Genomic DNA, 15,852 nt, shown 5'->3' with positions numbered 1-15,852 from the left:
AGCAATGCGGTGCAAATCAAATGCAATGTCTGCAATCGCACAAGTGTAAACGCAGCCTAAAAGAGTAATTCCACTTTTTTTGAGAAAAAAACATCCCCCTCTGGGTGATCTGTATACATTGCATGGATTTTAACAAACTTTGTTGCAGATTCCTACCTATTGTTATTCTTAAGGAGCTATTTGCTTGTGTCAATGTGCCGAATTAATCTGTATGGGAGTGGTTTTATAATTATCAATCAGCTGCTGCACTTGCAGGACTATAATGAGAAAAGTGGCAAGGTCTGCATCCCTTTAGATGTAATTTCCCTTTGGGAGTATCTCACCAAATATGACATTTTTGTTGCAGGGGGTGCATAGGTGTCCACAAGAGGCGGTAAGGAGGGGCAAGACAGGCAGGGAGAGAGGTGGGAGAGAGGAAAGAGGAGGACAGGAGGACTGCGGATGATGGAGGCACCTAGACTGACCACGGTGTCAGGGCTCAGGAGCCATGGTATACCGTGGTCAGTTTACAGAGGAGAGGACATAGCCAGGCAGGATCAGGCAGGTATTTTAGGTGATAGAAAAGGCCAAATTACACAGCACATGCCCCTCCCTGAAACGGTTCTGTGGACGCCCATGAGGGGGTGCTCAAAATCTGACTTGTATTGTAGTGCAGACTTCTGGGAAAATCAGTGAGCCAACCACACAAACAGGAAATGACATACCTGGGGGGCATTTGGTACACCATCTACAGTACAGAATGCCTCCAGGTAGCCATATTTCATTGCATTTTTTCAGAAAATACAACCATAGGTGTGTAGCCTATTGCATTAGGGTGTGCACCCCAAAGCTCAAACCCACATGAGCGCCACCTGCTGTCATAGGGAGGAAGCTCTGGTGGTAGGAGACATTTGATTGGGAGCATTTTACGTTACACCCTAAATACAGGTGTAACGTGTTCCCATAGTTAAACCTAGCCTTTAACCACTTTACGACCGCCCGTTATGCTGCAGCAGGCTGCCGCTTCTGCGCAAACCACCGTAGGTATACGTCGCGCGCCTGCAGCTAGGGGGGCGAGCACGTGCCGGTGGCGGCTTGCTCCCGCCCCCGCTCATCAGCAGGGAAGCCGATGCACGGGGCAGGCAGCTCCGATTGCCGCCTGACACCCGCTATCGTTCCCCGCTGAGAGAGGATGGGCAGCTGTTGTAAACACAGCCGATCGTTCTTCTCCCTGGAATGATCACAGAGCTCCTGTGATCCTTCTATATAGGATCACATGTCTCTATGATCATTTCACAAGCCACACCCCCCCACAGTTAGAAACATGCCCCTAGGTACACATTTAACCCCTTGATTACCCATTCTGTTGACCCCTTCCCTGCCAGTGTCATTATTACAGTAACAGTGCATATTTTTAGCACTGATTACTGTAGTAATGTCACTGGTCCCCCCGCAAGTGTCAAAAATGTCAGTTAGGAGTCCGATCTGTCTGCCGCAATGTCGCAGTCCCGCAAAAAATCGCAGATCACCACCATTACTAGTAAGAAAAAAAAAAAACAATAAAAATGACATAAATCTTTTACGTAGTTAGTAGACACGATAACTTTTGCGCAAACTAATCAAAATACGCTTATTTACCAAAAATATGTAGCAGAAAACAAATTGGCCTAAAATGTTAAAAAAATTTGATTTTTACATTTTTTTGGGGGGGGGGGGGGATGTTATATAGCAGAATGTAAAAAAAAATATATATTTTTTTGTTTCAGAATTGTCGCTATTTTTTTGTTTATAGGGCAAAAAATAAAAATCGCACAGGTGAACAAATACCACCAAAAGAAAACTCTATTTGTGGGAAAAAAGGACATCAATTTTATTCAGGCCCAGTGTCGCACGACCGCGCAATTGTCCGTTAAAGTAACGCAGTGCTGAATCGGAAAATATAGCCTGGTCATTAAGGGGGCAAATCCTTCCGCTCCAGAAGTGGTTAATATAATGGGTGTATATACACAGCCATCCCCAACCACCTACCTGGTGCTACCCCTGGATAATGAAAATGCACATGGGAAGATTAGGGTATGCCCAGGCACACCCAGAACACCCTGTTTGCACGCCTATGATTAGTACTTTGCAGATTTAAAGGAAAAGGTCATTTTTAATAGCATTCTATTACGATATGACTTGTGTCGCAATTGTATATACTAGATTTTTTTTTTTTATTATTTGCAAATCTTTTTTCCCCACAAGTGGAGTTACCTGTAATTCATTTTTTTCATACTTGCCCACCTTCTTGGTGTTCAGTTTTAAGGAAAATACTGCAATAATACACTACATTACCCTTTAGGCAAACATTTTATCTTCAAGCACAAAGTTAGGTACGTTTTTCAGCAAAGCAGTAAATCGCTTGACACAATAGTGCCCGGTTTGTTTAACGCTGCTAGTGACCTATATTTTATGTTCTTTTATGCAGACGCTCACTATGGGGTGCATTAATATACAGAAACTGCAGGTGGGCCAGCACGGCTCATTAAATATCCCTTTGGAAGAGCCTGGACCCTCCACAGCTCAATAGCCATATATGCTGCAAACTCCCTTATCTGTGACAACCAACAGCTCAAAGCAGTATCTTATATAAGCAGATGTAGAGAGGCACAGAACTACTTGGAATGGATTCTAGGAATCCGAGTCACTTGGGAGCTTGCTCAAAATTCAAATCAACTTGAGAAATAAAGAAAAAAAAATAAAGAAAAAAAAACTGCTTATGTAAGGCTTGTTTTACTGCTGTACTAATAAGTGTTCATTAGCAAAAGCATTCTGTCTTATCACTGCTGTACAGACAGGTTTGTCCCATTACTGCTTTTAACACAACAGACGGTTCTGGAGTTTCATGATTTTAATTCACAGCATGTCCATCTTGTTTAAAGTAGACCTAGCACCAGATATATTTTTTCCTGTTAAATACACGCAGATTGAGGCTGGCCCTAAACACTTGGAAAAATCTGCATATCAATTAGCTTCAAGTTCATGTGCATTTGTTCTGTGCAAATGGGCCAACAAAAATAGATATTAGGCTATTTCCTGTGCTGGTCAATTGTTATTTTTGATTTAAAACAGCAAAAACTGCATTTGGCCACTAGATGGTGCTAATTATCATAGGAAATCCTACCTTGCTTTGTGCACTGGTGTGCAGTCATGTTGGAACAGGAAGGGGCCTTCCCCAAACTGTTCACACAAAGTTAAAGCGGAGTTCTGGCTACAAAATCGACATAATCGATTTTGGGCCATCCGCTTGCTTTTTGTCACCTTAAAAAATAAATGGATAGTTACGATTTTTATTTTTGTTTACTTACATTGTTATTGAAGAAAAATATACTCACCTTTCTTCCACTTCCTCCCTCTGCGGCTGTGGCCCGCGCCGTCACTTCCTCCTTGCAATGATTCCTGGGAGCTGAACGTCATCGCTCCCGGGAATCAATGCGCCTGCAACGGCCCCTCTCGTCACTTCCGGTGCGGCGCCTCATTCCCTGCTAAACAGCTTCAGGCGCATTCTGGGAGAAGAGGACGCAGAAGAGGACGCGCTGGCTTCAGCTGCCCACATCCGAGATGGCAGCGCTGGAGAAGAAATTTTCAAGGTAAGTATTTCTTCTAAAAGGTAAGTGCGACTCGGGACAGTACAGAGGCTATTCATTGTGGAATGTACTAGCCCTGACTGTCCCGGGGGTATTTTTATTGAAAAAAAATTTTTGTAGCCGGAACTCCGCTTTAAGGACATGAAATTGTCCAAAATTTCTTGGTATGCCGATGCCTTCACTGGAACTAAGGGGCCAAGCCCAACCTCTGAAAAACAACCCCACACCATAATCCCCCCTCCACCAAATGCAAGGTCCATAAAGACATGGATGAGCGAGTTTGGGGTGGAGGAACTTGACTGGCCTACACAAAGTCCTGATTTCAACCAAATAGAACACCTTTGGGATGAATTAGAGTGGAGACTGCGAGCCAGGCCTTCTTATCCAACACCAGTGTTTGAACTCACAAATGCGCTTCTGGAAGAACGGTAAAACATTCCCATAGACACACTCCTAAACCTTGTGGACAGCCTTCCCAGAAGATTTGAAGCTGATATAGCTGCAAAGGGTGGGCCAACTCTTCATTGAGCCCTATGGACTAAGACTGGGATGCCATTACAGTTCACGTGCGTGTAAAGGCAGGTGTCCCAATACTTTTGACAGTATAGTTTATTTGAAGTCTGTAAAAAATCTGTAATATAGTGTATAAAGCCACCACCATGTCCAGATGAGGAAGCAACTTGTTCCAAATGTGCCACAAATCAGCTCAATAAAGTAACCACAGCTCACCCTCTGCTAGCAACAGACCCCAGATGAAAGATGACCTCCAGGTAAGAGAAAGAAGCCAGCCAAAACCGTACTAAAACAGACACACAAAAAATAACTCTTCCCACAAGCGAGTGTAATAAATTGATAATGCAGCAGTTTAATCCAAAATCATTAACCACTTAAGCCCACTTAAGATTTTACCCCCTTCCTGACCAGGGCCTATTTTGCGATTCGGCACTGCGTGACTTTAACGGACAATTGCGCGGTCGTGCGACGCTGTACCTAAACGAATTCGTCCTTTTTTTCCCCACAAACAGAGCTTTCTTTTGGTGGTATTTGATCACCTGTGCGATTTTTTGATCATGAGCTATAAACAAAAAAAGAGCGTCAATTTTGCAAAAATAACAATATTTTTCACATTTTCTTATATGAAATTCCCAAAAAAAAAAAGTAAAAATCAAAATTTTTTAACATTTTCGGCCAATTTGTTTTATGCTTCATATGTTTGGTAAAAAAAATTGCAAAAAGCGTATTTTGATTGGTTTGCGCAAAAGTTATCGCGTTTACTAACAAAGGGAAAGATTTTTGTCATTTTTGTTGTTTTTTTTTTTAACGCGTAATGGCGGCGATCTGCAATTTTTTTTGCGGTACTGCGACATTGGGGCGGACAGATCGGACCCTTGACTGACATTTTTGACACTTTTGGAGTTATCAGTGACATTTCTACAGTAATCAGTGCTATACATATGCACTGTTACTGTAAAATTACACTGGCAGTGAAGGGGATAACTTTTTTTGAGAGGGAGGGGTTATGTGTGTCCCTAGGGGCGTGATTCTAAATGTGATTGGCTGTGGCTTGAGGTGTAGGAACAGTGATCAACGGTTCTACATAGTAGAACCGTATGATCACTGTTTCTACACAGGGGAGAATGACAGGCGGCTTGTTTACATCAGCCGCCTGCCTTTCTCCCTCTGCACCGACGATCGCCGAGGGGGGGGGTCCGTGACCGCGCGGGAGCGGGAGCGCGTCTCCGGGGGTGCGCGCTCGCTCCCTAGACCCTCACAGGCTAGCGACGTAGTACTACGTCGCTCTGCCTGTGAGGGGTTGACTGCCGACGTAAATAGTCGTGCGTCAGTCGGCAAGTGGTTAAAGTGTCACTAAGCCGACTTAATAAAAAACATCAATAAATGGTGTTTTACATGCTGTTCATACTCACTCAGTCACTATAAGATTCGTTTTCTGTACTCCTGGTTGATCCTGCTGCTCTCTATCTCCACCTTCTGTCCATGTTCCCAATTCAGCTAGAGATTTTGCAGCTGTGGTGGCAACTCTGCACATGCTCAGTTTTCAGTGAGCTTCTATGCTGAGTATTTCCTCCCTATTATATCTGAGCAGCCCATATCACTATAGAGTCACACAAGTGGGCGTATACACATTGGTAAATGACAGCCCACTCCCTCCTCCTTTATGCCCACTAACCAGCTAAACACAATGGGGGTGGGATATTACATGTAGATTAATGGAGGCTTCACCTCCCTGATATTCTAAGACAGGCTGGAGAAGTGTGACACAGCCTGTGATGGCAGAAATACGCCCACACCATGTTATTGCCCAAAAAAATAATAAAGCTTTGATTTCAAATATATATTTGTATGCCAGTTTAAAAACAGTTTATTGATATGAATTATTTATTTTTACTCTATATTTCAAAGGCTTTTTTTTTAATTTTTATATTGAACATGTGAACAGCCGCAGAGGACTAGAAACTCCTCCTACTTATATTTCCCATCAGGCTGGGAGAGAACTGGGTCATGTGACAGCTGTATATCGATTCGGGAAAAAAGGTACTTAGACGTTTTTCTTTTTTATCAAAAGGGGAAGCTCCGCTTGCTTGCTTCCTCCGCTGCCACATTTGGCACCTTTTGGGGAGGGGGGGAGCGGATACATGTCACAACCAGGTACCCTTTCCCACTTACAGGTAAGATCTATGCAGTTTCTTACGGCTCGTGCATGCACAGTAGGAAACAGTGTGTGAAGCCGCAAAGCTTCACTTCCTGTTTCCTCTACTGAAGATGCCGGAGCTGATGGATAGATCAGCTTCGGGTACAAACATCGCGCGATCCCTGGAAAGGTAAGTGTCTATATATTAAGACCTACCCCCTGGATGTCCCCTCGACTTGGATGGGTCTTTTTGCTACAGCCTCGGGTGAGGCTTGTGTCTGCCGCCCCTTCACCCTTCTTTTTAGATGCTGGTAATTAATTTAATAATAATTATATTTAATTTTTATTTTTATTTTTTTTTGGAACCATTCATTATTTTTATACATGTTTTCATTTGTTTAGATTTTTAGATCTCTTTGCATTATATTTCATGAAGAAGCTAGTAGATACTGATTCTTAGATCTCTTTACATTATACTCTTAAAGAAGCGGATAGGGTTCCGCGAAACGCGTCAGTGCCAAGTGGTTTTGTTCATCATGTCTTTATCAATCATGTATTTATTTCTTATATATATTATCATGTAATTGTATTATGTATTTACTGTATCTATCATGAATTGTTATATGTCAGTTCTCAAATACATATATATTTTTACTTCACTCGGAAATTGTTTTTTTTTTTGCATTCATTTCCGCTGTATCGTTCTATTTCTCTAACCAACTTGTTAACATACAGTATGTACTCTATATATCTACTTTCGTAAAGTGGTTGGCCTCACTCAAAGTCCCATGACCTCCTCTATATATTTTTTTGTATACATATTTAGGGGTGGAGGCCCCCCACTGTGGTTGCTCCGGGTCACTAAACTGTTTTTAGATTCTATATATTAAAAGTCAGCAGTTACAGTATTTGTAGCTGCTTTCCTTAACCGCTTGCCGACCCGGACATCGGGTCCGCCGGGCACACGCGCGGGGGGGGGGGGGGGGGTCCGTGACTGAGCCCTTACAGGCTAGCTATGTAGCCCTACGTTGCTTTGCCTGTGAGGGGCTGACTGCCGACGTAAATAGTCGTGCGGCAGTCGGCAAGTGGTTAACACACTACCCATGCCATTGTGTAATCTATCACGACTGGTCAGATACGCCCCCCGCATTTCCTCTACTCTACAAATTACATAGTCAGGTTGAAAAAAACCCATCTAGTTCAACCAATAGAAGAACAAAATAAATAGAAAACCTCCATATACAGAGCCCTAAACCCACAGTTGATCCAGAGGAAGGCAATCCCCCCATATACAGCATGGTCCAATGTACTCCACCAGGGGGGGAAAACATCCTTCCTTATCCCCTGAGGGCACTTTCCTTGATCAACAATCCCTGGTGGTAAAGTCTGAATGAACATGCTTACAAAGAGTGTGGTCATTACTAATCTAGGTCAACATAGAGCACTGCAGTGGAAGGGTAGGGAAAGCATTTCCACCAAAGGATTTGAGGGCCAAGAGAAGATCAGTTAAAAATCATAAGACAAGACATGATTATAGCAAAAAAACAAGTGCAAGACTATCAGTTACATTCTGACACCTGTCACACTTAATGCTCCCAAAACCAGTCCCTGCTGTGTTACCATGGTAACAGTCCAACAGCACAAGAGTCAAAATAGCAATAGGGAGCTTCCACTCCAATTTTTGAAGGGGAAGCAATCAGGACCGCCATCGCCATCCTTGTTTCACTATGTAGTAAATCACTATAAAGGTATGCCGACCTGGAGTTCCAACTTTGACAAACAGGTGCCTGTCCTGGCTCAGCGACATACAAAGGAGTAAAGTATGGATAAGGATGACTGGCTTGGAGCATGCACCTTTATACAAAATCAGGCATGTTACTATTTTGACAGGTTATAGTGTTGATGTAAGTTGGGTATGAATAATTAAAGGCAATCAAAAGTATTTATAAATGTCAAGTCAAACGTGGGGTTAATATAGTTATATCTACAATATATAATATATATAAAATAGTAGTATACTGTATGAAAAAAAAAATATATATATACACAGTATCTCACAAAAGTGAGTACACCCCTCACATTTTTGTAAATTATTTGTTATATCTTTTCATGTGACAACACTGAAGAAATGACACTTTGCTACAATGTAAAGTAGTGAGTGTACAGCTTGTATAGCAGTGTAAATTTGCTGTCCCTTCAAAATAACTCAACACACAGACACAAACTCACAGAATCTAAACTCCCTGGCAACAAAAGTGAGTACACCCCTAAATGAAATTGTCCAAATTTAGCCAAGTGTCAATATTTTGTGTGGCCACCATTATCTTCCAGTACTGCCTTAACCCTCTTGGGCATGGAGTTCACCAGAGCTTCACAGGTTGCCACTGGAGTCCTCTTCCACTCCTCTATGATGACATCACGGAGCTGGTGGATGTTAGAGACCTTGAGCTTCTCCGCCTTCCTTTTGAGGATGCCCCATAGATGCTCACTAGGGTTTAGGTCTGAAGACATGCTTGGCCAGTCCATCACCTTTACCCTCAGCTTCTTAAACAAGGCAGTGGTCGTATCGGAAGTGTGTTTGGGGTTATTATCATGTTGGAATACTGCTCTGTGGCCCAGTCTCCATAGGGAGGGATCATGCTCTGCTTCAGTATGTCACAGTACATGTTGGCATTCCATTCGTGGTTCCCTCGATGAACTGTAGCTCCTCAGTGCCAGCAGAACTCATGCAGCCCCAGACCATGACACTTCCATCACAATGCTTGACTGTAGGCAAGACACACTTGTCTTTGTACTCTTAACCTGGTTGCCGCCACACACGCTTGAAACCATCTTAACCAAATACATAAATGTTGTTTTGGTCTCATCAGACCACAGGACATGGTTCCAGTAATCCATGTCCTTAGTCTGCTTGTCTTCAGCAAACTGTTTGCGGGCTTTCTTGTGCATCATCTTTAGAAGAGGCTTCCTTCTGGGATGACAGCCATGCAGACCAATTTGATGCAGTGTGCGGCGTATGGTCTGAGCACTGACAGACTGACCCCCCACCCCTTCAACCTCTGCAGAAATGCTGGCAGCACTCATACGTCTATTTTCCAGATGACCTCTGGATATGATGCTGAGCATGTGCACTCAACTTCTTTGTTTGACCATGGTGAGGCCTGTTCTGAGTGAAACCTGTCCTGTTAAACCGATGTAAGGTCTTGGCCACATGATACCGGGGAGTGAAAATGGCTAATTGGGCCCAATTTGGACATTTTCACTTAGGGGTGTACTCACTTTTGTTGCCAGCGGTTTAGACATTATTGGCTGGATGTTGAGTTATTTTGAGGGGACAGCAAATTTGCTCCGTTACACAAGCTGTACACTCACTACTTTACATTGTAGCAAAGTGTAATTTCTTCAGTTATGTCACATGAAAGATATAATAAAATATTTACAAAAAGTGTGAGGGTGTACTCACTTTTGTGAGATACTGTATACATATATTTGAAGGACAACTCCAGGCAAAACAACATTTATGTAAAGACAAAACTTTTTTTTCATTTTTATTGGCAAAGGTTAGAAGCTTGATCGGGTTCTTGTCCTTGTCTGTGTATCTGGGAAATAACATCCTTTCCATTTGTTATTGTGACCACTGTTACCCAACATTTTACATTTGTCATGAAACAGGAATAGAATGGAAAGTCTTCTAATTGGGGACACCTGTTCCCGTGAGAATCTTTCCTCACACTTCCTGTTGTGTCTCTGGGACAGGAAGTGAAGGTAAATATCCCAAAGAGGACAAAAAACAAAGGGTTTAGCCTTTTTTCTCAAAAGTATTTTGACTTTAGATTTACTCTAATAATAAATAGGAAGCAGCTTACCTGCGTCTGCATTTTCTTATAAACAAACTTAAAAAGATAAGGAACCAAAAGGCCTTGGGCCCATGGTGGGATAGGAGGGCTGTAAACTGTATCTATCAATGTACACTGCTGTGTGTTCCGGGGGCCAACTATTTGTTGCAAGCATTCAAGGCCTATCCAACAGAAGTTCCTCCTCCTATCAAAATGTGTTGATCCAAAACAGTGTCTCTAGGGATTTTCACCTGGAGTTCCCCTTTATTTAGTGGTTGGGTGTTGGTGAGCCCAAAATAAATCTTACCATTTTAGTTTTATCCATAGCTGTCAATATAGTTCCATTCAGATTCTGCAGAGCTGAGAGGACATTCTTGTATTCACCCAAATATTCTGAGAAGTAATCTAAAAACCAGAGTAAGATGACCATTACATGTCTGAAGGTTGATGGATAACATTTAAACTTTTATTCTCTATTCAAGAGTTAACAAGAGCAACTTTGACTACTTTTATCTTATGGAGGAGGAGGGTCAAAAGTTCTTTCTTGCACCAGAATAGATTGCACATTTACCTAGATTTAAACAGTTGCATATTATTTTAGCATTTGTAACTGTAGATAATATACATTTGAAATAAAGCATTCAATGTATTTATAAAGTGTACATTAGGACACTCCAGGCCCAGATGGGTAAACAGGAGAAAAAACATCCTTTTTTAGCTTTGGCTTTCCCCTCCAGGGAAAAGGTTTTGGAAGCAAATACAGGACATCTCTGAAACTACCCAGGCAGCAGCTGGGGAGACAGGGATCTGCCGCTTCTACATCCTCTCCAGGCACAGCCTAGGGGGAAACAGACCCTTCTGGAGGATCTGTCTAAATATTTATCCTCTTTCCCTGCCCACATCACTGGCTTACCCCCTTCAGTGATTGGTCAGGGTAAGATAAATATTTATGTAGCACTGACCCCTTGAGGGTTGCTGTTAATTGCATGTTCCTCTGTGCCGCTTTGACCCTGTGAACTGTCCAGCCCACCTGACACTCTAGGTTCAGACATGTTGTATACACCTTTAAATGACACACTGACACAATGCAAATCTGTTTTAACTCTTAGGCCTCCTTTGCTCAAAAAATGGAAGGCTTAAAGGAGGTATTATTCAACTAGGCCCTAGGTAAACCACGAGGACTCATTGAAATAATACTAAGAGAACAGTTAAATAACCAGTTACAGCAACAAGCAAATAACACTAGTACACACAGTATCATACCGTAAGTGAATGAATCTCTCAGAAAGCTATGTATTGCTATATAAACTACTCCTACTAAAGGGGAACCCCAGGCCGGCCTACAGTACATGTATCCTAATGAGAGATGAGGTAATCTAGATACCAATAGCGTGTCCCCTTTAAAAGCAATAAACAGCAATGTTCAAAATGCAAGACCTTGCTATTATCTTCACCGGCAGTTGGAACTCAAAGAACAAATGATTCCAAAGTGTAGCACAGTGTGAGACAGGCGATGCATACTACTAGGTCATTATGCCTTTGTCTTTCAAGTTTTTACTTATATTTTATTTTGGGCAGGTTTACAACCTCTTTATCAGTGGCAGGAAGAAGCAAACAATGAATTTGTGCTGAGGATAAACCCAGCAAATGCAGATAACATAAACAAAGCCTGGGCTGGCTACTACCTACCTGCATACACTACATTTAGGCTAGGGACACACCAGCTTAACCACTTGAGCTCCAGTAGATTTTACACCCTAGTGTACAAAGCAAGGTCCATAAGACGTAGGTGAGCAGGTTTGGGGCGGAGAAACTTGACTTGCCTGCACAGAGTCCTAATCTCATCCTGATAGAACACCTTTGGGATGATTTAGAGAGGAGATTGTGAGCCAAGCCTTCTCGTCCACCATCAGTGCCTGACCTCACAAATGCCCATAGACACATTCCTAAACATTGTAGACAGCCTTCCCAGAAGAGTTGAAGTTGTTATAGTTGCAAAGGGTCGGTCAACTCAATATTGAACCCTATGGACTAAGACTGAGATGCCATTAAGTTCATGTGCATTTAAAGGCAGGCGTCCCGATGCTTTTGGTAATAGAGTGTACTTGCTTATCCAATGCTGGTGGCCTAGAAAGTACTGAAACCAGAGACAGCTAGGTACCCAGCATTGTCAGAAGCAGGCTAGTGATGGAAAACTACCTCTTTCTCTCAGTACCAGTTTCCTTTGCCGTGTCAGGAAAGTTTTGTATTCCCGGGATCTAGGTAAATAATCTAAAGAAGCAGTAATAATCTAAAGGGCTATATATGTATAATTCATCACCAGGAGGCCCCTGCCAGGAAACGGGTTAAAGTGAGTCACACGTCATTAATTCCACGTTCTCCGGCAGAGGTGTTGTAGGGCGACGTGTTTGATGAAATTCTGCTAGATCAAACATTAAAAGATCAGGATCTTAAAAGCAGCAAGTGCCTACAAAGAGGCAGCCAGAGGCAGGAGTGAGGAAATCAGAACATAGCTTTGAGCGATGACTAAATCTACAAATGAGGATCCCACGGGAGGGAAGGGGAACTGTGTGAGTCTTTTCTCTGCCAGCGATGGGCAGTAGTAGGACACGTATCTCAACCATGTGGATTTAAGATTTTTCTATTTTTGCTTTAACCCTATGCAGACAGGGAATACTTATGCCTGTGTGACTTGAATCATTTTGAACAGAAGGGTATCGTTTCTTTAATTACACAAGCTGGAAAGAGATCTGAAGCAAAGGTTATCTATCTTCTACTTTGTACTTTTAATGTATATTGTCACCCTACTTATTTAACCTATATGCAGAGTACATCATGCGAAATGCCAGGATCGATGAATCACAAGTCGGAATTAAGATTGCAGGGAGAAATATGAACAACCTGAGATATGCAGACAATACCACACTAATGGCAGAAAGTGAAGAAGAATTAAAGAGTCTCTTAATGAAGGTGAAAGAGGAGAGCGCAAAAGCTGGCCTGAAATTGAACATTAAAGCGGAGTTCCACCCTGGGAAAGTTTTTTTTAATAAAAATACCCCCCGGACAGTCAGGGCTAGTGCATTCCACAATGGCTAGCCTCTGATCTGTCCCGGGTTGCACTTAGCTTTTAGAAGAAATACTTACCTTGAAAATGTATTGTCCAGCGCTGCCATCTCAGGTGTGGGCAGCTTGAAGCCAGCGCGATCCTCTTCTGTGTCCTCTTCCGTCTTCTTCGGTCCCACAATGCACTGCACCGGCCCCACCGTCACTTCCGGTGCTGCAGCGTCATCCCTGCACAGCTTCTGGTCATGCCCAGAAGCTGTTTAGCAAGGTATGACGGCGTCTGCACCGGAACTCACGTCGGGGCCGGTGCAGGCGCATTGATTCCAGTGAGCGATGACGTTCAGCTCCCAGGAATCATTGCCAGCCAGGAAGTGACGAATCGCCGTGGCCGCCGAGGGGAGGAAGAGGAAGTAAGGTAAGTATATTTTCTTCTAAACAAAGTAAGTAATAAAAAAAAAAAATTGCGATTATCCATTTGTTTTTCAGGTGACCCGGAGCGAGAAGATGGAGGTAAGTATAATTTTAGGGTGGAACTCCGCTTTAAGAAAACTTAGATCATGGCAACCGGTCTCATCACTCCTTGGCAAATAGAAGGAGAAGAAATGGAAACAGTGACAGATTTTATCTTCCTAGGCTCCAAGATCATGGCAGACGGTGACTGTAGCCATGAAATGAAGAGACGCTTGCTTCTTGAGAGGAAAGCAATGGGAAACCTAGACAACACTTATAAAAGCAGAGACTTCACCCTACCGACAAAGTGCCATATAGTCGAAGCTATGGTATTCCCAGTAGTAACCTATGGCTGTGAAAGTTGGACCATAAGGAAGGCTGAACTCCGAAGAATTGATGCTTTTGAACTATAATGTTGGAGAAGACTCTTGAAAGTCCCTTGGAAGGCAATAAGATCAAACCAGTCAATCCTGAAGGAAATCAACTCTAAATATTCACTGGAAGGACAGATCCTGAAGCTGAAACTCGAATACTTTGGCCACCTAATGCGAAGAGAGGATTCATTGGAAAAGACCTTGATGCAGGGAAACATGGAGGGAAAAAGAGAAGAGGATTACAGAAAACAAGATGGATAGATAGCCTCATCAAAACAATGAACATAAAGTTAAGCAAGCTCCAGGAGGCAGTGGAGGACAGAAAAGCCTGGGGCGCTATGGTTCATGAGATCACGAAGAGTCGGACATGGCTAAACGACCGAACAACAACAATTTTGTACTTCAACCAAAAGGAGCATAAAACAGACATTAGAGAAGGTCTTAGGTGTATTTCAACCAAAAGGAGCATAAAACAGACATTAGAGAAGGTCTTATGTGTACTTCAACCAAAAGGAGCGTAAAACAGACACTAGAGAAGGTCTTATGTGTACTTCAACCAAAAGGAGCGTAAAACAGACATTAGAGAAGGTCATTTCTATATTTGAACTAGAAAGAGCACTAAATAGACATTCTTGGAGTCCAAAAATGTTTTATTAAACCTGCAAATGGCAACCCAAAAAGACAAAAGGCATCCAACGCGTTTCAGTGAAGGGGGGGGGCAAAAACTCCTCTTTATCATGGCTATAGCATTTGTCAGGAATAGGGCACAATGAACACTGGATGTTTAGCCCTGGTGCATGAGGCTCTGGTTTTTCGGTGCTGGTGGATGATACAGGGACATCATGCATCCCAGCCTAGTCAATCTCTATGAGGGGCTGATATCTGCTACATCTGAATGATGTACTGAGCAGAACTTTTGTTTAGTGCAGTATGCTCGTAGGGGCAAGTCCCTGGAATGCAGAATGCTTGCGTTTCCAGCATTCCTTCCTGGGCGCATACTGCCCCATCCAGCTCCATCCTCAGCAGTTGCCAGAACCAAAGGACTGGAGTGCAGAGGAGAAGAGGCTGTAGGGACCAGTCTAGCAGCACAGAAGAACCAGTGGGAGTGGAGGAACAAGGCAATTATACTGCTGTACCCCATCCCTCTAGGTATAAACTCACAGATATCCCTTGCGGGTCTAGCCCCACTGCATGTGAAGACCGTTACTTTTCCCAAAGTTCAGCTTTAAGCCGGTACCATGATCACTGACCCAGGTTTCAGGGTGGCTCTTTTCTCTTGCAGTGTCCTATGGAGCCACCATTGCATGCAAGGACTAGAGTTATGTCCCCCTGCACTGTGTGCATCCATAGAAGCTCACAGCCCCATAATCTAGGATGGCAAGGCAACTCCCTTGCTCCTCCCTTCTCCTTTCTCCAACCTAACAGGCTTCTTGGAGACTGCACTGTCCACTGTTAAAGTGATTGTAAAGTATTGTTTTCTTTTTTTTTTTAAATAACAAACATGTTATACTTTCCTGCTCTGTGAAGTGGTTTTGGACAGGGCACCCTAGATCCTCCTCTTCTCAGGTCCCTCTTTGCTGCTCCTAGCCCCTCACTACCGTCAAGTGCCCCAACAGCAAGCAGCTTGCTATGGGGGCACCCGAGTTGAGCTACAGCTCTGTGTGTTCATTCAGACAAGGAGCTGCCATTCAGCTATGCCCCCTCTCTCTCCTCATCTCTCCTTAATGGCTAACTGACTTTGATTGACAGCCAGGGGAGCCAATGTATAGCATGCATTAAGACAAATAAACCTTTACAACTTCTATAACTCTTTCCTGTGAAGACCAGAAATTCAAGGAAGTGGCACTGAGAGAGCAGCAGCCAGTAGCATTGAA

The 15,852-nt window shown here is 43.1% G+C and overlaps 1 protein-coding gene across 1 annotated transcript in view; it reads right to left on the bottom strand.

The window, feature by feature from the left end:
• NECAB3 (N-terminal EF-hand calcium binding protein 3) overlaps window positions 1–15,852 on the bottom strand; it is a 157,461-nt gene that overhangs the window by 79,068 nt on the left and 62,541 nt on the right. The window contains exon 5 of the mRNA XM_082271842.1: window positions 10,399–10,496. Within this exon, the coding sequence (XP_082127968.1) occupies window positions 10,399–10,496 (98 nt within the window). The remainder of the gene's footprint in view (window positions 1–10,398; window positions 10,497–15,852) is intronic.

The sequence above is a fragment of the Pelophylax lessonae genome (genome assembly GCF_965119305.1).
Source record: "Pelophylax lessonae genome assembly, chromosome: 11".
Classification (NCBI taxonomy): Eukaryota; Metazoa; Chordata; class Amphibia; order Anura; family Ranidae; genus Pelophylax; species Pelophylax lessonae.
This window is presented reverse-complemented; position numbering and strand designations above follow the sequence as displayed.